This window comes from Oryzias melastigma, linkage group LG10, assembly GCF_002922805.2.
Source record: "Oryzias melastigma strain HK-1 linkage group LG10, ASM292280v2, whole genome shotgun sequence".
Lineage (NCBI taxonomy): Eukaryota > Metazoa > Chordata > Actinopteri > Beloniformes > Adrianichthyidae > Oryzias > Oryzias melastigma.
The window spans coordinates 17,729,484-17,753,101 of NC_050521.1; the positions used below are offsets into that span (position 1 = coordinate 17,729,484).

Sequence of the window (23,618 nt, forward strand, 5' to 3'; positions counted from 1 at the left end):
CAATCACCTGTCCACACTTTATAAGAACTTACAGAGTTCATCCTATTAGCTTTGCTTTCAGGTGAGTGCTTTCTTTCTAAGTAGCATTAAACAAAAACCCGGGTTTGGTAGACAGGCAATAGAGGATAAAGTACAGCTATTCCACTCAATGACAGGGCCATTTGTTTGATCTGAGAGATCAATCTAGCTCTGTCTTCTTTGGCTTTCCTAGGCTTTTGTTGTCACCACTTCAGCTGTCTTTACTAATCATCTGCTTTCATATCAAATAAATGAGATACTTTATTGCCAGTGCTTCTGCAGCTCCACCACTGGTCAAAATAAATGAGAATGAATATGGGTTATTTTGCAAGGACTTGTGTGCATGTGGAGCAAATGCAGCTCAGCTATAAAGGCCTCTGTCAAAGTAAATTGGATCACACGGATGACACATCCAGTGCACTTTACCTCGGCAAGAAAAGAAAAAAAGAAAAAGGGGGAAAAAAAACTTGTGAAAATTTAATGACTCTAAGAGAAATGTGGTGTTCAGGACGAGTGATGTGAAAAGGGCCTTAAACTGCTGTATGTTCCAAAGCGTTGCAAACACATGGTGTCAAAAATAACACACAATGCAGCAAAAAGAAAAAAAATGTTTTAAAACCCCAAATTATTTAGAGTTTATTTTATTTTTAACTAAAAACAAATAGGTCATTTGAACAAATGCATGGACAATGTGAGACATGATTTATTGTAGATATATATGATCTTTTAGTCTGATTTTGACGGTAAAGTATCCATACGTCTCTCTCCACACAAGCTTTTAACATGGGTCTCTGCGACAACATATATAATTCATATGATGTAAGCAGTAAAGCTTGACTTCTGCCATTCACGCAGGAATCACTAACACGCAATCGCTGTCTTCAAAATACTTCCTGGGAAGTTTGTTTTGTCAGTGAAGTGATTACTAAAGCTACATTCACACCGGGCTTGGCAACTGCCGTTCGAGTGACCACTTTAAACTGCCTGAAATGCACTGTAAACCTGCATTTCACGCATTTAAGATTCACAAATATTAGTTTTATGAGTCTTTTTGTTAATATAGTGCAATGTTGATTTATGTAATAATTTATATCTTTAAGAAATTGAAGGAATATGATGCTTTATGAACCGAATTTCGGAGCCCAACCCTAGCTACATTAGCCTCGCTTCCACAGAGCAGTAGGCACCTCCATGAATTGAAAAAGACACGTACATTACTACGACATTTGAGTCACAGATTAGTCAAAGTACAACCTGATTTAACTTCCAACGTGCCCTCAATGGCTCAATGTGCTTCTTGTTTTGTAGACTGCCCAAAAACAGTCTTAAATATTTTCGCAGTAACACATGAACGCAAAAGTTTTGACTTTGGAAGCCGGAAACACTCTTTACGTAGACTTTTTATTGAAAACAATGAACATGCTTGCAAAGAGTAAACGTAGTTTTAACTCTAAAAATAGTCTTATATTATTCACTCACGTGATGCTATTCTGATTAGTTCAAAAAAAAAAAATCCGGTAAAAAGCAGGAAATCACACCTCAGGTCCAGGCCTGTTACTCACTGTAAACATGCAGGGAGTGAAACAAAGGAGAAATGCTGGGAACGCCCAGGAGCACAATCCCATCTTAAGCAAGAAAGAGAAAACATTTCACGCTCTCGACTAGAGCAGATGGTCTCTTCAGTATCAAACACTGACAGGGTGTTGGTAAAGAAAGAGGTGATGCAACACTGTGGTAAACAAAACCACTTGGAAAAGCGGGCCTGACATTTGTTTCTTAAAAACAAGCCAAATTGTTCCGCCTTTATTCAACTTATTTTTTTTTCTGTTGCAAATCTAATTTCATTTTCTAGAGTTTCTCTTGCGTTATTTCATCTTGCATTTATTCTTTGTTGTTTGTAACCTTTCTGAAACGGTTCCAGCTTGACCTTCAGCTCAGGCTGGGCTATTTTACAGACTCGCATCATCGTGGAGAGAAGCTTTTGAAGGCCTTGTCCTCTGCGTGTGCTGTTTGTGGGCTGACTCTGGCCTTGTAGACATTCTAATTATAGCTATAGTTGTATGCCGAAGTGGCAACGCTTCCCTGTGCACTATCAACACCCACTTCTACCACTGACAGCAGACTGCATAAAAATATTCAAATGGGCTTCAAAATCGACTGCATTTACACTACAGTCCACATTTTAAGCAGGAGAGCTGGGGGAAAGAAAAATAATCCGGAAGTTAAAGCCGCGCTGCATTTCCTTAGACAAAAAGACAAACCAAGGTTTTACATCAGCATGCATTCACTGTTAATATACAGCAACCAACTATCACTGTGTGACTAGGAAAATAAAAACCTATCTATTCTGTTGAAATCATCCTATTTCTCTATGAAAACTTTGTAGAAAAAGCTGACTTAATATCATGCTGTAAATGCAGCGTTTGTTTGATTGACAGCAGGCGATTTCCCGAGCCCGTGTTACGGCTTCCCAAACCATTAGAGCATATTGAGGCATTATTTGTGGGGGGGATATTTGCTGGGAGTAATTAGTTAAGCTCTTCCGACTTTAGAAACCTAATTGCAGGTACAGTAGGACGCCCAACAATGGGATAACTGAAGCGTGGCAGTGTGTGGATGTGTGTGTTGAAAAAGTTGCACCCCCACATGAGCAACACTGGAACACACACCAACTCTTCTGGATGCCAAAACAGAAAAAAAAAAAAAAAAAAAAACATGCTAACCTCTTTCTTTTTGAATCCATTACTGACGGTAATATTAATTTATCTACCAATTTCATGTTTCACTAGAACTGCAGATACACCGAGTGCATTATTAGGAGGTACGGTGCAGACCATCCAGAAAATGTTTGTCATTTATCATGCGCCACAGGCTTTAGCGAGATATTAGAAATGTTTGACCTTGAATTATGCTTTCTTTGCTACTCGCATGTTGAAAATGAAAGCACGAGGCACTACAGTTACACTAATACCGTCTACTAAGTGCCTGAAAACATACATCTGTTATATAAAGATAAATATTTCCCTTCCTTCTCCATCATGCCTGTAGTTATCATTATTTGCATGGAGATTAAGAGCATGTACATTCAGACCATCTTGCTGTTCAGCCCACGCATTAAAAAAAAAAAAAAAAAAAACATGCAAAGGCGATAAACCTTCTTAAAATGTTATATTTATTTCTGCATCTCACATGTGAGACTTGCTTTAAATGATTTAACAGAACCAAAATCTGAGCTGAAGCATCAACCGCTGGAAAATGTAACACAGTGGACACAGTGGTAATTATTTAAAAGGGTCACTGACTGTTAATGGTATTTTGTCTCACCTGTCCCATTATCTGTAGCAACCAGTTTGTTTTCCTCTCAGTTAAGCAAGCGAGTGAACAGCAAGCATATGGCAGCAGAGGCCATAAGGGAAGGAAAAATAACTGGATGCTGTTGTTACCACTGCTGGTACCGGCGGTGCTACAGCCGTGGATAGGAGACTTCTTTATGCTGCATTGACAGCAGTTCATTTCTTTATTTGCTCAACCGCAACTTGTTCTATCATTAGGCCTGTGTCAGTGTGTTTTAGTGGTCAGGAAAATCTAGACCACTGAAACCTGACCCTAATAAAATTTTATATTTTTCTTCATATTACTGTTATATATTCATACATTAATTGATCACTTAAAATATTTTTATCCAAGGGATTATGTTGACAAAAATTGATTTTTATTTTGAGCTTTTGAGTTGTCAGTGGGATTTGTAATCGGGAGTACCTGCTGCGCGATGGCCGGGGTGATTTTAAGAAAAAGTAAAACTTTGATGGCGACTGGACAATTTTTCTCTTAAAGTTGACATTTGTAGGTGGCCACATGGTCACATTTTGAGGTTGAGCAATGGCAATCCAGTGGCAAGGGGTGGGAGGAAGGCAGGATGGCTAACTGGCAGGTGGCAGCCAGAGGGACTTCACATGGACGACCGCAGTCAGGAGATATCTACACATTGTCCAATCAGTGCTGCTGCAGGCCAGGAATCTACTTGCCACTGCCCTGTGATCGCCCAACAGTTGCTCAATTTTGTAACGGCATCATTTCCGCCTGCCTGACTGCCACCTGACTGCTGTTTGGCTGCTATCTGACTGCTGCCTGACTGCCACCTGACTGCTGCCTGACTGCCATCTCACTGCCACCTGACTGCCCCTGACTGCTGCCTGACTGCCATATGACTGCGGCCTGACTGCCATCTGACTGCCACCTGACTGCCCCCTGACAGCTGCCTGACTGCCAGCTGACTGCTGAGTGACTGCCATCTGACTGCCACCTGAGCGCTGCTTGACTGCCCTCTGACTGCTGCCAGACTGCCATATCACAGCCCCCTGACTGCCCCCTGACTGCCCCCTGACTGCCGCTTGACTGCCATCTGACTACCATCTGACTCCCCCCTGACTACATTCATAACCACGCCAGTGGCATGAAATTTTGAATAGTCTGCCGATGCCTCCCCATCCCTCGGTGGAAGTGTATTTGTGATCATAGCAGTCATTCATGTTTGACGTTTCATTAGGAACCTGAATTTTTTGTACCATTTATTTTAACATTTTCATCAAGACTGCCCAACATTACTAATATATGCAACATACAGGTTCTGCTCAAAAAACTTCAAAACAACTACCTACGTAGCTAATAAGGTAATTTAGTTGCATCTTCTTCTTGCTAACTGAAACAATTTAGAGTGAAGTCCCACCCACTTCGATTCCAGGTCTCTTCTGATCAGATGTGAAGCTTTGGCACAAATTTAATAAGAAAGATCTACTTCCTCGTCAGGTGGGTTGCTGATTCTTCACACCACAATAGCTAAATTGCTCACTTTCTTTACAGCCAATCACAATTTAATTCCTGCCCTTAAATTCAAAGAAGTTTGTTAAACCACATTCTAAGAATTTTGCTGGCCTGTTTTGACCCCATTCTCCTTCGGGCTCTTTGCTTCAGTGTGCTCTGTCCTTAACCACCATCAATGTCTGAGCTTTGGGGTCTTTTCACGTCTTTCCAGATGTGGCCAAGAATGTAAAAGTCAAAGACTACAGACCATTTCAACACTCCTGTTTCACTAATGAATCTTTAAAGATCTCTCCTTGTTAAGATGACCATAACCAAATTTCTCATGTCACGTTGGCTATAGTTTTTTTTTTTTATTCTACTTTAAAAGGTTTCTGTATACATGTGTTACTTTTTGTTGATACTCTTTTACACAGTGCTTATACCTGATATGATTCACAAGATTTTAAATTGACTTGAAAAGATTTGATTTGTTATGTGGATACGTTTTTAATTTGTTTTTGTGCTTTTACTTTTGAGGCCTTCTTTGACCCTCCCTGAGTGGTTTCTCCATTTTAAGAAGTGGACTGAAATGAATGGCAGTAATGCTTAAGACTTCCAAAAAACCAGTTTCTTAAACTGAGTTTGAAAATGTTTTTTTTTTCTTTGTTCAGTTGTTATTTTTTACTTTGAGTTAAGTTTCTGCAAAGTGCAGCAATTATTAAGTATGCACTCAGTCGAATTGTAGCACACTTGCAGGACACCACTGCTCCCAAAGAACCTTTTTGTCTATGCAGTTTTCATCTGAAAAAATACAATAAATCAAAATGATAAAGACTTCTGAGCAGAGAATGAATTTACTCTATCAGTTTAAGACAACGTCTTTAATTTCAGAAAACATAATTTTAAATGGAACTGGCTTAAAAGTTAGCAAAGCAGTGAAACGATTTGAAAGCAGTGATGGGGGGTATAGATGTGTGATGTAGGATTTGTTCAGTGATATGATCCCCGGGTGACAGGAAGATGGAGAGCAAGAGTCGTCAAATATCCTCAGCACGGAGGGATCTTTTGAGCTGGAGGACTTTTTTTCTTTCTAGAATCCTCTCAAGCAAACAGTTGCAGTGAGTGATGGTGGTCCTGAGCCCTGTCACTAAGAGCCAAAAGCCCCAGACTTAGTCATTCCTAAAGTCACTGTCTTTTTGTTCTCCTCTTTTATACCATTTTTTTTTCACTGAGCAGTAACTTTCTGACAGATAAAAACTAGATATATTTTGAGTTATTATCCTAGTATACATTATTATCCTAATAATCAATAAACAACAAAACAGCGTATTTCCGATTAGCCAATATGTTCTGTATATCGGTTCTTAACAATGAACTCTTTAAATATATATTTAAAAAAAAACTAAAAACTTTCTTTTTAACCTTCTATTAGATACTGAATATCTACTTTTAAAATTGTCATCATTTAGTGAAGGAATGCATTGTTGTGCTTTCTAAAACAATTCCCACACCTAGCCAAGATAACCCTCCAGCATGCATGGTTGTTCATGGTACAAGTCAAAGTGTCCCCAGTTCAGTGATTTAAGGTAATTACAGGGATCCCAGGAGAACAGCTCTGCTGCATCCCAGAAGTGACCCATATTAAAGTCTCCACTCCGCAGGGCTAAAGATGTGCATCAAGTCTTTTTAGTGTAATGTGCACAGAGCAGAATGAGCTGCTAGGATAAAGCACAGTAATGGAATTGGTATCTGTTGGATAAAAAAAGAGAAAGAAAGAAATGCACAAGTAGAGCTTGTGGTATACATATGCAGAACTTCAAACAAGTAACAGATAAACTAAAGTAAATGTGATTTCAAACATATTAAAAGATCATTTTGAATTGATGGGATGTCACTAAGTTGTCTTTTTAGCAATTTCCCCAACTTGAAATATTTACATTCAGCTAAAAACTGAGGAAATCACTCAAGTTTATAAAAATAGAGAATTTTGACAGTTTTTTTTTCTTCTTCTGGGATGGTATTTCCCAGTTTAGAAAAGTTGGAGAAGAGTTTTAATGCAAAATCTGGTTAGAGAGAACTTTTGTAAAAATGGACTGAAAATTTCTGTCCATCAGGCTAACGAACCAACTCTGAAAACAAGCCGATGCTTGAAATTCTTCACATTTAAAACCAAAACAAAAAAGTAAGTAAATAAATAACCGATCTGATCAGAAATGGAGTACAAAAACTACACAAAATGAACTAAGTAGGGGTGGGATTATAAAAGGTTGCTTCTTCCCACTTCTATTCATGCAATCAATCAAACTCTACTTGAGTTTAGTGAATAATAATGATATTTAATGAAGGAAATGTGACATAAGTCCGTCTTTGTTTTTCTATTCTTCTATTTTCTAATCAATGCATTTTTTATTTCTGTAATGAGTTTGAGAAATGTGTGCTTGTCCTGTATTTTTCACAATGTCTTCTTGAAATAAACCAAATCAATCAATCAATAAAGGAATTTAGCAATTCTGTAGGTTTTAAAAGGTCCAAACATTCAATTGCATTTGTTGTTACCGTTAAACCCAAATTTGAGAATTTTAACGTATTTATTTTATTTTAACAAGAATAAGAGAAACATTCAAAAATTTACTTTACGTTGTTCAGGATCCATCAAATTCCCTCTCCATTCATCTTTTGATCTATTGTAAAAACGTTCCCAGTGGTGTTTTAATTGTGATCGGGTCATTTGTAGGCAAAAACCTGTGTCATTTTCTTAGACATAGTTGCTGCAGAGTATTTTAAAACAGTTGTGAGCGGGATTGTCGACGCAGAGTAGGTCTGTTCCCATTTCCCATGATCCCTTTGTTTACACACTCTCCCACTAGCTAACAGCCCCTCACAACCCCAACCTAACATTAATGTTGCAACAAAAATGGGGAGCAAAATCAAAGCTATCCAGTTTGAGCCAGATTCCAGTTCAGACGAAGAAAAGACATTCACCCAAAATCTGTTAGTCCTCTCCTGATTCACTATGATTTGAATCAATAAATACTTAGAAATGCTATTTTAGGCTTAATTTTCTTTACACATGTCCTCCATCATGAAGAAAAATGCTACAAGAACATGATAAAAAACACAAAAAAACCCACAATTTTTATTCTAATGGTTCTTCAACTGCTTACATTGTGGAATGGTTTTTAAAGGTGTTGAACGTGCATGTTTGTGTGTTTCTCCTTTTCTCCCAGACAGCTCAGATCTCCCGAGTCGACTGCTGTCAGCGTGCTTCCTGCTAGAGCTGCCGTGTCCGTCTTTCCCGACACACTCGGGCCAAAGGATGTTTGCTAGCAACCAAAGGCGGATGATTCATTTGTGATGCCGCACACGGCACATTCAAATAATAAAACTGAGGTGAGCACTTTCCCTCCATTCCTTGAACCCTGTCATGCCATTATTTGGTGCCACATGGTGTGATTCCATTTTCCTCTTGGAGAGTTCACAGAGATTAGGCTTTGACATCTTCTTTTTATCAGACTGTCCTTCTTTTATCCGAATGCAGAGTTTTATTAGAGTTGTTTTGAAATGTGTTTTTTAGAATTTTACATCTCCAGAGTGTTTGTTGAAATTGTCTCCTTCAGCCAGATTTGTTCTTTCTATGTAGATGTGCCACAATGGCAGCTGCATGTCTGCCTGAACAAGTCACTGCTTTCCCCAGTTTCTTTCACTGAACAATGCACTGACAGAATAAAGAAGAGCTCCTTGAAAGCAGTCTCTTATCAGCCTCTAACATCTGGCTGAGACTGATGAGCTCTTGGAATAGCTCTCCAAATATCATTGAGTTTGAGCTGCATAATGCTTGTTTAACTGCATCCTTCCAACAATACTAATTCAGCCCCCTTCTTATGTGTCTTTCACCAGAGGAACCCATTTCTATGATTACTGAAATTAGTTCCTCAGCAGAACTGGATTGATGTGAGGCACTCTTCTAAAAGGTAGTAAATGAAGAGATTTAGAGGTGAGGTAATAGAGCAAAAGGGAAATGAAATGGCATGGCCTGCACTAAGAGTCAGAAAAATATTTAATTTTCAAGCTGTTAAGCCCTAAAATCTCTGACACGAAAAGCCATTTTACCTGAAATGCATGCAATCTTTCGAGAATTAGTCCTGCTAAATTGAAATTGTCATTTCTAATTGGAAGTGTATAGCCGTCATGCATTACAGGCCGTCAGCTTAAAGCACTGAAGTAGTAGATTTCAGATTCTATCTATCCTTCACTGAAGAAGAAACTCAGATTCTGCCCATTTCTGCACAAAAATGTAATCTTGGTAGACCAATAAAGTATGCTTATTTCGATCAAAACCTCCTTTATTGTGTCATGTCCCAAACTAACTTTCTATTTAGTTGCACCTGCATTGTTTTATTTTAACTTTTCTTTTGTCATTTTCTTTTAAGTTCCTCATTTGGTAAATGCCAGCACCCCATGCCGTCGGCGCCCGCTGAGCTAGTCCCTACTGCTCATACGGCGAGAGCCACGCGCTGCCGTCACTTCACATGGAGTTGCCAGCTGCTTCTTTTGACTTGACAGCGAGAAGCTTCACAGCTCATGCAGAGGTTCAGAATGTCTCCAGCAGATCAACATATTCCCACAACCCTGCTTCTAGAAATAAAGAAACAAAAATGGGGATTGCCATAGATGGCTTGGAAACTTTGATTAATGACTAAACACTAAAAATATCCTTAAACCAATGACGTACAGTCAGGAGAAGAAAATGTAGAAAAATATAGCTTAAAAAATGCGTAATGACATAAAATTAATATACTTCTTGCGAATTAAATAAAAATCAAATTAATTTTTTTTTTAGATATGTCTTTTCTTAAGCATTGTTTAGCATCATTTTCTAAATGTAGAATTTTGTTTTTAAACCCCTAAACTCAAGAATTTGTTTAGACACGTCTCTGTTAGTGATCTCAACTGAGACGATGAGACTTTTAACACTGAAGAAAGAAAAGGAAGACTTCTACAAACGTGTTTCTTCAGAAGGAGCAGAGACTTCATTCATTGAAAAAAATAAGTCAATAACAACAATCTTGGTAAGTTTTTTTATGCTACAGTTTGTAAACAGAAGAATACTAAAATTACATTTTAAACAACACACTTTAACTGTTGTCAATCAAATGTGAACAAGCTGCTCTATAGGGTTCGTATGTCTGTAAATCTGACTGATGACGCCAATACCTCACCAGCCGTGAAACTCACTGCACGTCACTGCCTTACACTATGCATCAAGCTTGAAAACTTAAAAACTAATCTTTTACACATTAAAGAACCTAAAAAATACTGAATGTCAATGGTGGAGTTCAAGCTTCTGTACCTGAACTAGATTTCTGTCATTCCTAAATTACAGAAATGCTCTGAAATCTGCTCAAAAACATGTGTTTGTGAAGGATATTTCCATGGATGTGACATCGGCCATAGAAAATGGCTTGAAGTCAATTCATTCGCAATTTTTTCACGTAACAGACGCCTACCATGTTAGAACTAGAAAAAAGTAAGCAGTGACTGGTCCAAATCAGTCTCACTCAACATTTCTATGGCAACCGCTCTCACCAATGAGTGAGCTTGAAAGCCGGTTCAGGAAAATCTGTCAATCAAATGTTTAAAAAGTGGATGTGACACCACATTGTTAATTTTTGTTAGTAAAGATTTTTGGTCATGTTCTGTTTGGAAGGACCCTCAGTCACATCAATTTCAGGTTCCTGATTCACAGCTGTCTTCATTTCTGTTAATTGCCCTCAACGCATTTAAGGCTCTGGTTTTGAGTTAGCCCATGTCAGGTCATCTGCTCTGTTTTGCTTCATCACTGGTTCTTTCTCCCGTGGTTTTGTTATGTTTAAGTTTATATAGTAAATGTTTAAGTTTCCGCCACCAAGTCTCTTCTCCTGCGTTTGGATGCTTCACCACCATCACTAAGAGAATGACTTGACCACCTTGGACCCCGCAGGAGACCCTTGCCATGTCACGTCATCTGGGTTTTCTTGCAGCCACATTCATGTCACGTCAAACCACGTCCTGTCACAGCCCTGTTGAGGGTCACCAGGACTGCTCCTTCATGTTCCCTGTCCCTGCGGAGAGTCGTCAGGACGGCTCCTCTTCACATCTGTTCCTGAGGAGGGGTTCTCATGCCCCTCACATCTGTCTAGCACCAGGACCCCTAAACTGTGTCCTGGACTTATTATTACTATTATTATTATTTTGGTCCACGTCCCCTCCTCCCAGTTTTTTTTTTTTCTGGGCATCTGGGGTCTGCCCTTTTAGGAAGGGGTACTGTCAGGACTGTGAACTTTGGTTTGAGTTAGGATTTTTGGTCATGTTCTGTTTGAAAGGTCGCACCAGTTTCTAGTTCATGATCCACAGCTGTCTTCATTTCTATGAATTGCCCTCAGCCTATTTAAGGGTCTGGTTTTCAGTTGATCATTGTCAAGTCATCTGCTCTGCTCTGTCATTTGTTTTGTTTCTCTAATGATTTTTGTCATGTTTTGTTTAATATATTAAATGTTTTTAGTTCCTGTCTCCTCCATTTGGATCCTCCACCACCTATCCATGACACACTGATTGGTCAGTTCATGACATAACTTGCACCACAGGAAAAAATATCAGTAAAAAACAAATTAGATTTAGCAAAAACATGTTTAAAAAAGAGCAAGAATGGTTATTCTGATAAATAAAGTGAGTAATAGTTGTTTATGTTTCAATAGAGGTCAATGGATGTTTAGAACTTGAAATACTCCAAATTCATATACAGTCGATTAAGCAACTGTTTGTCAGAATCTTTATCTTTACTTCCAATTTGCCGGTTTTTATTTATTTTTTAAGAATATTATTGTTTACTCAGAATTCAGTCTTTTATGTCCAAAAATGTTAAACCTCTTTACGGTAAGGGGAAAACTACAACATTGAGAGCAATACAAGCTATCTAATGTTTATGAACAAATAAAAGCTTTAATACGGTTGCACTTACCATTCTCTCTAGCATGTACAGTCATTTTTCCTAAACAAAAAACACCAAATAAATGTTAACACAAAATTAACCCATCTTTTCCCTTAATGTCCTCTAACAGGCAGAGATTGAGAATGAACTGTGTTCTGTCAGAAACACACAGTTGATAGTGAGACTCTGAGCTCCTATCTGTCAATCAGTGTCAGGATTTTCATGATTTCTGACTGGCTCCCGTAAATGTGCTTTTAAAAATAAAAAAGGTCGTCACACAAACGTTTGTTTCATGTTTTTCATCTCTTACAAGTTCACCACCATTGGAAGGTTGAAATTTCACCAAATGTATTTGTATATCGTTATTCATTCATAAAAAAGGCTTAAATATGAAAACACTAAATATTCATCAGTAACATTAGGTCTGTGCTCTTCTCATTAGAAATGTAGAATCAATGCAGCTCTGTCATGAAATCTACGTTTGCTCGGCGTAATAATTTTACTAAATTAATTTGAGTTGTTTTCATGGTTTTAATGAGAGTTGTGTTGCGGTCTTCTCCTTAAAGAATGATGGAGCTAAACTCAAAGTGTTTGTAAGGCAGGTTTATATTTATTTATTTATTACTACCCCCTTGGCCCCTACGTTAGTTGAGCAAATCTTAGCGCTTCTTGAGTGGACAGCCTACAGTTCGCTAGGGCAGGGGTGTCTAAAGTCAGTCCCAGGGAGCTAGTATCCTGATAGTTTTCCAGAAATCCTGCCTTATCTGCTGTTGATAACCTGGATCAGGTGCGTTTGGCCAATAAAGAGCTTCAATGGCAGATTGGTTGGAAAACATGTAGCACACCGGCCATCGAGGACCGATTTTGGACATGCCTGCTCAAGGGTGTATGTAGCATCGGACATAAAGGTGAGTGATTAAATTTTATGTTATGTTTTGTGAATCTTTTTACTGAACCAGATTTAAGAAAGAGGGAGACTATTAAAGATGGAGGACAAGAGTACAAAAAAGAATAAGAGGGTCAAGAAGCAAGAAGATTATTGCAGCCCAGCTCAAGTGAACTTTTATAATTACAAAAACAAAACAATAATAAATAAATAAAATATGCAAGGTAAGTAAGAGTCTAATTGAAAGGGATTTAATGAGCTCGAGTCAGACATATGTTTTTTGTGCAGCAGAGAAAACAGATTTAAAAAATATATAATTCCAGAAATGTTTACATATATATAGTCTGATCTGATAAAAATGTATTTCTGCTGTGACATTTTGATGGTCAGAATTTAGGGGCAAAAACATGAAAGCAAGGATCCATCCTACCTTGTATCAGTGATTCAGGTTGGTGGTGGTGGTTTAATGGTGTGGGGGGTATTTTTTAGCACACTAAAATTTTATTTCCACTGAGTGATCTGCCAAAGTAGGTTAAGGTATTTTGAGTGTTTCCAATTGTAAAATGGACCCATTAAACCATACCGAACTGAACCTCTTGAGGCCCCCCCCACTGGTTGTAAGTCCATTAAGAAGTGGGAAGACACAGATTGGGCGGAGCCACCTGTTGATTGGTAGGAAATGACGACGACAACTTGGAAAGTGGCAATATAGTGCTATTTAAGCTAATGTTTGTAAGCATTTGGGTTTTACCATTCCCCCCAAAACTTTCTTTCAAACTCCATTAAAATTCTGTTTTATATAGTGTACCAGACGTAAAGCAACAAAAATATGACCTCTACTGCTCGCCAGAATTAACTGGATCATACCATACTATTTCTTCCCATACCGACCGGACCACAAAGTGGAAACTAGGCTTTTTGGGTCCCTTAGTATGAGCATGGCTACATCACAGCCTACCTGAGTATTGTTGCTGACCATTCACTTTATGACTACATTGTACCATCTACTGATGCTACTTCCAGCAGAATAACACGTCATAGAGCTGGAATCATCTCAGAATGGTTTCTTGAGCATGACAATGAGTTCACTGGACTCTAGTGACCTCCATAGTCACCAGATCCAATAGAAAACATTTTGGATGTGGTGGAACAGGAGATTGGCATCATGGATGTGCAGTCGACAAATCTGCAGCAACTGCGTGACGCCATAAAGCCAAAATGGACCAAACTTTATGAGGAATGTTTCCAGTACCTTGTTGAATCTATGCCATAAATTGATAAGGCAGGTCTTTAGACTAAAGGGGGTCCAACCTGGTACTAGAAAGAAGTGTAGCCAGTGAGTTTATAATTCTCAATATAACGTTTAACCATTTCAGGACCATGGACAGCGTCACTGTGTTACTGCCAATAGAATAAAAATAAAAATAAATATAATAAATAATGAAAAGAAATACAACTTTTTTAAAATATGATTTTTTCTTTTTCAGGACACCTCCCCTTTCAAAAGATAATATATGTTCTAGCTTAATATAACATAGGAAGGATGATTGTTACTATCCCAAAACGAAGTTGGAGTTTGCCTTCAAATGATGTCATCGTAGAGCAAACTTTTAACGCAGCCAGTGTTTTACAGAGCCAAACCCCACCACCACCTCTTCCATCCCCGCGTGTCGGTCCACTCTGGTGAATGCAGCAGCTCCCACAGACAGGTCCCACTCCTCATGAATGTTTTTATTGACTGGCTCAAACTGGCGTTCACATGCGCAGAGCTTCATCCACGGTCTCCAAGCCCAGCAGCATCAGGCTTCTCCGTCAGATCAAGTTTGACCAACACTGGCCTGCCGCGACGCGTCCAATCAAAGATCAGATCAGCTCCTTCTTTCCTCCACGACCCCTCCCCTCCCTCTCTCCTCTCCTCCTGCCTCGCTCTCTCCCTCTTTCTTAGTTGAAAAAAAAAGGAAAAAAAGCCTCTGCAGCTGGGCTGCACCTCAATGAATGAATTGGTGCACTGTGAGCGCCCATTATCTATCCACTGGATTTCCATTCGCTTCCGTCTTTCATCCATATGAATCTGCTTCTACACAAACCGCTTCTAGGAGTTGAATAGATAGGTCGGAGAAAATGGCACAACGCGTGGTGTTCCTCCTGCTGTGGCTCTTTGACCGCTCATTCGCAGGATTCCCCAATCAGATTAACATCGGTAAGTCGTTTGCTTTATTAGGCGCCAGCTGACTCTATTTGGAGAATAGGATGTGGACGAACACTGCGATGTCAGAGGGAACGGGCTCTGCGTAAATGCCGCCGACTAACTTGCTTTCCCCCCTCAGACTGAGCTGCGAGCCAAGAGCTGCTGCTTTGAAAACTAATTCAGCACAAAAATAGAGTAGATGGAGTCTAAATAATCGCAATGTGAAGTAAGAGGTTTTAGTGGAGATTGAAGTCTTGTCCGGTCAGGGCGCAGAGTTACAGGCGCACAGGTGAAGGAAGAATGCACGCGTTGTTCAGTCAATCTGCTTTTTTTGCATTATTTAAGAACTGCAATCAGTTTATAAAAATGAAAAAATGAATTACAAAAACTGCTCAAGAGTTGTCAGATTTTATTTATTTATTCCTTTTTCCCATCTCTTCAAGGGGGGCTCTTCATGCGTTCCACAGTGCAGGAGCACAGCGCGTTCAGGTTCGCTGTCCAGCTCTACAACACCAATCAAAACACCACTGAAAAGCCTTTCCATCTCAACTATAATGTCGACAACCTGGAGTCGTCCAACAGCTTTTCAGTCACCCATGCATGTAAGTGCGCTTCCCTGTCAGCCTGCCTGCCTGCCTGCCTGCACAGCCAGAGAGTCCCCAGCACTTCTGCCCACCAAGAATGAGCAGAATTATTTATGCCAAACTCCTATGGAGCTTGTAGAGCCCGCAGCTGAGGTTCTCCTCACCTCACTCAGAAGGTCTCAGTGGGATGGAAGGGGGGGGAAAGGAGAGAAACCTGCATGCTGGCACATTTATGTGGTTGGAATTGTAGCCGTTAAATTCAGCAATTGTGAGAGTAACTGCTATAGATTCATCTTGTCTTGTATTTAATTAGTGTCAGAGATGCATACATCCTGCAGATACTTACTGCTTAATGTGCTATCATATTAGGAAGCTTCTTCACTCATATTTTTAGTCAATCTTTTGACAAAAATTCCCTAAAAAGTTTGAATGAAAAATATGTTTTGCTGTATTTCATGAAGTTATTGAATTAGCCTAAATGCAAACTTCTGGGCGCTCCGTTCTGTTTGAGTGACTGGTGCGACTGCGTCCCTTTAACCCCGCGTGGCACACTCATAATGGACCACCGACTCCCCGCCTCAGCCTGCTCCGTCCTCTGACTCCTCCTGTGTTAGGGAGCATCTCCCCCCCAGCACTGCAGACTCAGCTCATTAGCACTCAGCCCTCATAGCACCTCACCGTCCTGTCATTGGGTAAAAGGAAGAAGAAGAAAAAAAAATCCATAACTCTCCAACCATTGCTAGCAAATGAGTTGGACTCAGACCTGCAGAGGAGGTGGGTCTGAAGAGGGAGGGAGTTGGAGCAGAGCATCGTATCGCCCTCAGCAGAGCTGCAGTCGCCTTAACGAAGGAAGGAACAATAAACAAATGAGAGGGGGTGAAGGGTAGATAGTGCATTGCAATTTCACACACCTTGAAGAGGAAGGTAAGTGTGATAGACAAAAAAGGACTGATATCAGAATTCAATTAAAATCCGAACCTGCCAATCAGGGCCCAAGAGGAAAACCACCAACACGTGGTGAAGTCATTACAGTTTCTGAAACTCCTTAGAGACGTCACAGTTCTCTGCTTTCATGAGTAACATTCACAGAACCAGGAGGACTGCGTCACGCACTGTGCAAGAGCTAGTCAGGAAGCAGAATGCAAACAGTTCAGAATGTCCAAAAAATACGATGCATGTTGTTTGAAGAAGGAAAAGTTACTCGAAATAATAATAATGATAAATAAGTTTGAGTTTATTAAACTCATTTAACTAAACCACCTGAACAAACTACTAGTACTAACAGAGGGGTCCAAAGCCACATGTGGCTCTTCTTTGACTCCTCCATTCTGGCTCTCTTTAAGTATATCTGTAAATAGTGAGTAAGTAGTACAGTAAAAAAAAAAATAAAAATAAAAAATAACTTGTTTACAGTTAAAAGACATTATGTATCAGGAGCTTTTTGACAGAACTTCTATTTTTAAACAAATTTAAGGATTTTAAGTTTTTTTTAAAAAAAAAAAAAAAAAAATCACTGAATTAGTTCTGGTTTAGTTCATTAGATTTGCAAAATTCTATCTAAAAATGGAAAATCGAATGATGTTTTTGCATTGAGATGATCCTATGTCACACATGATGTCTTTTATTTTGAAAGGAAGTTGTATGAAATGTCTGAGAAAAATTTAAACTGTTTCAAGTTTTGCAAAAAGAAAAAAAAAATGAAAAAAATTGTTTATTTATAGTTATCATAATAGTAACAATAATTAAAAAATAAATAAATAAATGAATAAAGTAACGGTCTTATTTTCCTGAAAAGTAAATAAGACTTTGTGGCTCCTGTTGGGATTTTATCAGTGAGAAATTGACCCAAATGGCTCTTTAAGTGTTAAAGGATGCAGATCCCTGTACTCCCTGTTAAACAATCAGAAATAGAAAATTCATATTTTTTTTTCCCTTCTCAGTGAATAAGTGGGCGAAAAAGTGACCTTTATTTTCCCGACACCTCTGCGGATAAAACCGCTCACAAGTCGGCAGCGACGGTCAGACTCCCAGTGTCGCTGATTTAACTGGCCTTGAAACTTCCCGTAGATCCCAGTCTGTTGGAGCATTTCAGGGATGTGCTGGAGCCGGCCCAAAACTCACAGGACACCAAAGATCTGCTGCCAAGGAGCCGGACATCACAGAGTAACCCCAGGGGTCCGGTGTTCTGGCCTAATGAGTCAGAGCTGTTCTGGCAGCAAAGTAAACGCGATTAAACAGGTGATTTTACAGTCCTGAATGATAATTAATTGTCTCCCTCCATATAATAACGTTATTTAATTAGCAAGATTTAAAAAAAAAAAAAACATTAAGCATGAACAGGTCTTAAAATGACAGTGATAAAGTGTCCTTTTTGAGTATAATTTGTAAAAAATGTTGGGAAGCTTTAATATTTCATGCTGAGCCTTAGTGAAGTTCACCAGCACCTCTAATGCTTTATGTCAATGTAAGGGACAAAACAAAGATGACAGTTATTAAATATCACTTATCTGCTGACTGCTAAAGCCTTTAAGTCCGTGTGCTGTCAGCAAATGAAGACTGTTAAATTGTTAACACGATCAACGTAATTCTAGTAGATTCTGAAGGAGAAAAGCGCTGCTTTTCTCCTTCAGAATCTACTAGAATTACGTTGATCGTGTTAGCGGTTGAAAAGTTACAGTTTTATGTTTAAGCATCAGGATTTTATGAGTTTTTTATGTGCAAATTAAGCTTATATTCTTGTTTTATTCTTATATTCTCACAACAAAACATAGAAATCCTAATAAAAGCATAATCCGGTTTAAGTGCAACTTCTTTCAAGTCAGTTAAAAGCAACATACGATTAATTGAATTAGCGTCTGTATAAACAATGCAAGGCCTCGGTAATCCTGGAGGCTTCACTTTGTGCCACGGCAGCATGGGATGAGCCTCGGTGACAAAGCTGTCGTTTCTTTGAAGTAGCACAAGAAACGCTAAATGCGTAATTATCAGCTCAGGGTCCATAATAGCAGTGGAAGCTGGTTAGTCAGGTATGAGCGCCCAAAGAGCGGAGACACAAAAGGTAATCAATTTGAGGAAAGCACACAGTTTACTTATGCGTGTTACTCATATTCATTCTTGGCGAACTTTTCTGTTTACCTTTTTTTTTTCTCTCTCTGTAATTGCTTTTCTTGAGGCGTGGAAAATAAAACAAAACAGAAAACATCAGCCACCCTTGAGCTTCATCTTGCCTTGCTATTTATGAGATTACTCGCCTTGATTCTTGATAAAGGCAAATTTTGCACAGCTTGAGTTTAGAATCTCATCTCCCTGTTCTTCATCCCTCATTCTGTCATTAGGCTAATGGTGTGTGTCCTCACTTGCCAGCCTTTTTACATCTGCCTACACATCTTTTATTGAATCTTCCAGGTCTTTAAACCTTGGCAGAACCACAGACTTCAATGACTTTTGTCTTCTTCCATAATTTCTTACTTCTTTTTTTTTAACTCTCTTCCCTCGCAGTTCCTCAGAATATATCTGAAACCAGGATAAAGTGAAATAGAGAGGTGGTGTTTGTATTTGGAAGAATTATAGGTCTCTGAGGCTTAATGACTTTGATAACTTTAACTTTTTGGCATTTGAAACAAATCCACCGTATTGAATATTCCCTCATCCTAAACCCGACGACCTCTACATTTAAGAAATTCAATGTGAACAGTTTGAAAAATACATTTAGTTTAAAAGAAAAAGTAAATTTTTAACGCTTTTGTGTATTCTTACTATGATTTTATAGTAAAATTGGGGGGTTAAATAGGAGATGCACAAATTATTACTAAAAAAAAAAGTAACACTTTCGATGAGGTGCTGCAAAACACTCAGTATAATGTTAACAAAGATTGTTAACATGTATTAAGCTTGTAAACAGTTTATTAATATGGCCTTTGTAAACAATATTCTTACTTTAGATGTTAATGAATCTTAATAAACATGTTAAGAAACATTTTAAGACTTTTGGTGCCTAATACATTTTTTAAATAAAAATCATATAAACACATTAATAATACTCATGTGTTAATAAAGCTTGTTAAGAAATATTATTATGAAGTGCTACCAAAAAGATATTTAAATAGAAAATGGAAATGTTTGAACTTTTTCGATTAATGTTATTTAAAAGTATTTCTTTAATTGATTTATGTGTAAAATGTGTAATTCAGCAAAAGAAAAAAATAATTGCAAATTTGTCTCCATTTTATCTCCACTGTTTATGGTGCAAACTAAGCTGATAACAGTTCAATTTGTCGTTAAGTTAATAAACCAGCTTCTTGATCAAAATATTTGGAGTCGAAGTTGCACAGTATGTCATACAAAACTTTTGGACAATGCCGACCGCGTTAACACTTTATAAAGTTCCACTCCAACTATAAGGAAAATGTTGAAGATCTACACGGATCTAATTGTCTGCAAGTGGATGCATCAGAATTGTAGCAGAGAAGGAAGTCACAAACTTGAGCTTTTTTATTATTGGATCCATCATAATTTGAATAGAGAAATTTAAGATTAAAGCTGTGCTTCATGAGACAAATGCTACAACAATATGTTAAAAACAGTGGGTCTTTAAGAACTTACTGCAGAGTCAGTGCCAAAAAGAAAATTAACACATTGGTCGCACTTCTGACAAACGGGAGTGATGCTCAGGTCAAACTGCAAAAACATCTTTGAGTATCAATACCAGCTTTGGTTTGCAGCATTGATAACCAACACAGTCTCAGGCTGAAAACTACATGTTTTCATTTTTAGAATAATCTTAATTCAACCTGCACTTAGTTCATTTGTTTCCACTTATGTGTATTTGTATTGATAATACCCCTAAATAAGTACACAAACTTAGTCGGAACAATCTATTACAATTAGCTAGTTTTGCTGACTTCTTTTACCTCGTCCGTCCTAAAAATAACTCATTTACTGAAATATACATTTATATTTTCTTAGGCTTCATTTGATAATAATTAGAAGAGTAAAATTATAATGTGGAATATCCAGATCTTTTACAGAGTATTGTGCATGTAAACACCTTTTTTACAATTATAAACACATACGCTGGCTAAGGCACACATAACGTGTTCTGGACTTTGTAAAGTTTGGCATAATTTCCCTTTTACCCCTAATAAAGGGTTTGAAATTGTATCCTGAAATCCTGGAGGATTTGGATTTAAATATGTTCACGAGCTCCATCACTTCACCCATTATATTCTCATGTTCTCGTCGTCTGTTGTTGGGCTGAAAGCAAGTGTTGTGAACTCCTCGTAGCACTCGCGTACGCAGACGTAGAAGCTTAATGCCACATAGTAGGAAAAAGGGGGTAGGCTGTTTCCCGGAAAAGAATGATGTCACGTGTTACCTACGGTGCATGATTCATAATCTGCTCATTAAACATGTAAACAGAAATAATTCAGTTATTGCAGCACAAGGAAACACATTATTCACAACCACTGCAGATGAGTCTGTGCACATAAACAATCATTTTAATTCTTGTGCTCAAACTTGTAATTCCAAGCGATTGAGTACATCAGGAACCTGTGCAGCTGCTGTTTGCAGAAGACTGGTTGAAATGACTGATATTGATGTTATATGAATGGTGCAGCACAACTATTGGGCTTAAATTGACTTTATCAGTGAAACAAATACTTGGATTTTTATTGTTTCATGAACAGATGAGCTCTGATGTTAATTTAAGGCTGGTGCAAGTTTTTAAATCATATTTTGATAATACATGCGACAGAAGAACCAACTTGTCTGACAGACTCGTTTCCTATCCTGGTAGATGTTCTAGTCACTGCCAAAGAACAAGCAATTCACGTAGAATGTTCTAGTAAATATAAGACTTTCAGCTGAAGTTTGACTAAAAGTTGTTGATTTTTCTCTAACTATCTCAGGTTTCAGAGAGGAAATAAACAAATATGTTTGCCTGCACATTGATTTTTCATGAAGTAACGATCCATCTTATGCTGAAGACGTTTGCTTGAGGTCTTTTTTTTTCCATTTATTAAACAAATGTATTTAATCTGGTGACCCACCAAAATATGCTTGGATGGTAAAATGTGATGCTTTTCTGACAGTATTTTGATGTTAGAACATGTGTGAAACAATATTACCTTCTGTGTTGTTAAAGACTCATTCAGGTTATTTCAATGTACTCATTAAAAAAAAAAAAGGCTTTTCTTGTGCATGACAACGCTGTCAGGGTAGACAAGTCCGAGCAAAACAGCGAAGAAGACCTCGAAGAAAAAAAGAAAATTGGTCCCTTTGACCTTTCAAAATCCCAAAATGCATCATGTGTCCTCTATAACCAGATGCTTGTGTTTAAACAGATGTGAAATATCATCATAACTCAGTGGGGTTGCAGTCATATTGTTGTTTACACACTTATACCTTAAAATGGTCGTCTTTACTGACCTTTGCACGAACCGAGGCGTTCTATCTCTTTTCGACGAGTCAGTTACATGTTAGCACTTGATGGAGCGTCTGTGGCAGAAGAGACTTGAAGCAGAGATCAAGGGTCTTCTAGTAAATCCTTACACTCATTCTGTAGTGTAGCTCTACGAGTTCATGTGTACTCAAGATTGCCAAAGTTTGTTTAGAAATAAGCTAATATTCCAAGTATGAGATTGTTCTTGTTTTCAAAGGTTTTTATGTAATGATGGAAAAGAAGGTAAAAAAATGTGTAATTAAAAAAATGGAGGGAAAAGAAGATGGGGTCATAACTGCAGTAATTTTTTCCCAGTTATTGGGTGCATGCGTGCCCAACTAAATAAGACCACACATTTGAGACTGAGACCTCTTCAGGCTATGGGGGTTATACAAGGACATGCCATCACAGTCCAGCTGTGTATGAGGCACAGATGGAGGTTTGTTTATGGATGCATACACATATGCATGCAAGTGTGGACGCATACGAGCAATCACATGCAGAGAAATACACTTCCTTCTGCCCTATTTTAACAACCTCATAAAACACGATGGTCTTTCATTTTTTTTGGTGGAACTCATTTTGTATAGTAACTTCATGCAGTGACTCAGCTCCATTATTGATGACAGGAAAGGGGGGTGGGATTGCTCCACGGTAGGGGTCCTACTTGCATCTTTAGACGAATTTCGAATGAATTCCTGCCGCTCTGCAGAAACTATGTCTACGAAAACGACACGTTTTTTTTTTTTTTTCCAGGCTAAAAACAGCTTAATCGTAATTAAAAGACAACTGGCAAAATGAAAAGATGATCAAAATGAAACGGAAATTTCCGTTGTGAAATGTAATATTTTTTCTTTTCGACTTGAAAAAAGTGTGATATTTTCTTTTGAAACAGAGACAACATTGTTAAAATATTTAGAGCCATAAGGGAGCAGCAAAAACACATAAAAGGAAAATATGTTTAAAAAAAGCACTTTGATGCTGCAGTAGTGAATTGATAAAAATCTGTAACAAGTTTAATTGTTAAAAAAATATATTTTTCATTGCATTGTCACACTGCCCTTTTCAACAGAAGTCCACAAACTTTTCAAGTAAATTGAATATTAAAGCTTTATAGTGAATCACATATGTTTAGCCAAAATAGGATTGTTAAACTATATAATCTTTGCATCTTATATTTTTATGAGGACCCCCTTAGAAGTGCACATGGTTGTTGTTCTGAATTTAAATCAACTGTTTATAGAATAAAAGGACATTGGCGCATGGACCCATCAGGCACGTACCCCTGCGTTTGTGAGATAGTTGGGGAGTAAGCGCCGAGGATAGAGGCAAACTCTATTTCAGTCAAGTCAGTTTAAATTTATAGATTTAGACGGACTGTCTTTGTGTCTGAGATAAAAGGAGAGGGGTAAAGAAAGGGATTTTTGAGATAAATATTCATGCGAAGACTCTATACATTACCATTGGATAAACATGTGAAGTCACAGTCTTGCTGATCAAGGCGTCGTCACTTTTGCTGCACTTCTGAAACATCCCCAATGGGACACACAGACCGAGTCAAACCAATCCCTGTCAGCACTGTTTAGATTCATAAAGGGCATATTGATCAGATTAAGTTATCAGAGCACCACTAATACTCAATAAGATGTTTTGGTGAGAACAATATAAACGCTTTTTATAAAGAGTTAAATGTTGGTGGTGGAGTAATGATGATTTGGGCTTCCTTTGCAGAG

The 23,618-nt window shown here is 38.2% G+C and overlaps 1 protein-coding gene across 6 annotated transcripts in view; it reads left to right on the plus strand.

Moving 5' to 3' along the window:
- Positions 1-13,821: 13,821 nt before the first annotated feature.
- The window catches only part of gria3b (glutamate receptor, ionotropic, AMPA 3b), a 100,350-nt gene continuing 90,553 nt past the window's right edge, over positions 13,822-23,618 (plus strand). For 2 of the 6 annotated variants that reach the window (XR_002920476.2, XM_024283316.2), the window contains exons 1-2: positions 13,823-14,871; positions 15,303-15,461. Coding sequence is in view for 5 of the 6 variants with exons in the window: in XM_024283316.2 (XP_024139084.1) it covers positions 14,793-14,871; positions 15,303-15,461 (238 nt within the window). In the remaining variant the exon portion in view is untranslated. Of the gene's footprint in view, positions 14,872-15,302; positions 15,462-23,618 lie in introns of all 6 variants that reach the window. The other 4 variants (XM_024283315.2, XM_024283314.2, XM_024283317.2 and 1 more) reach the window with 3 other exon arrangements.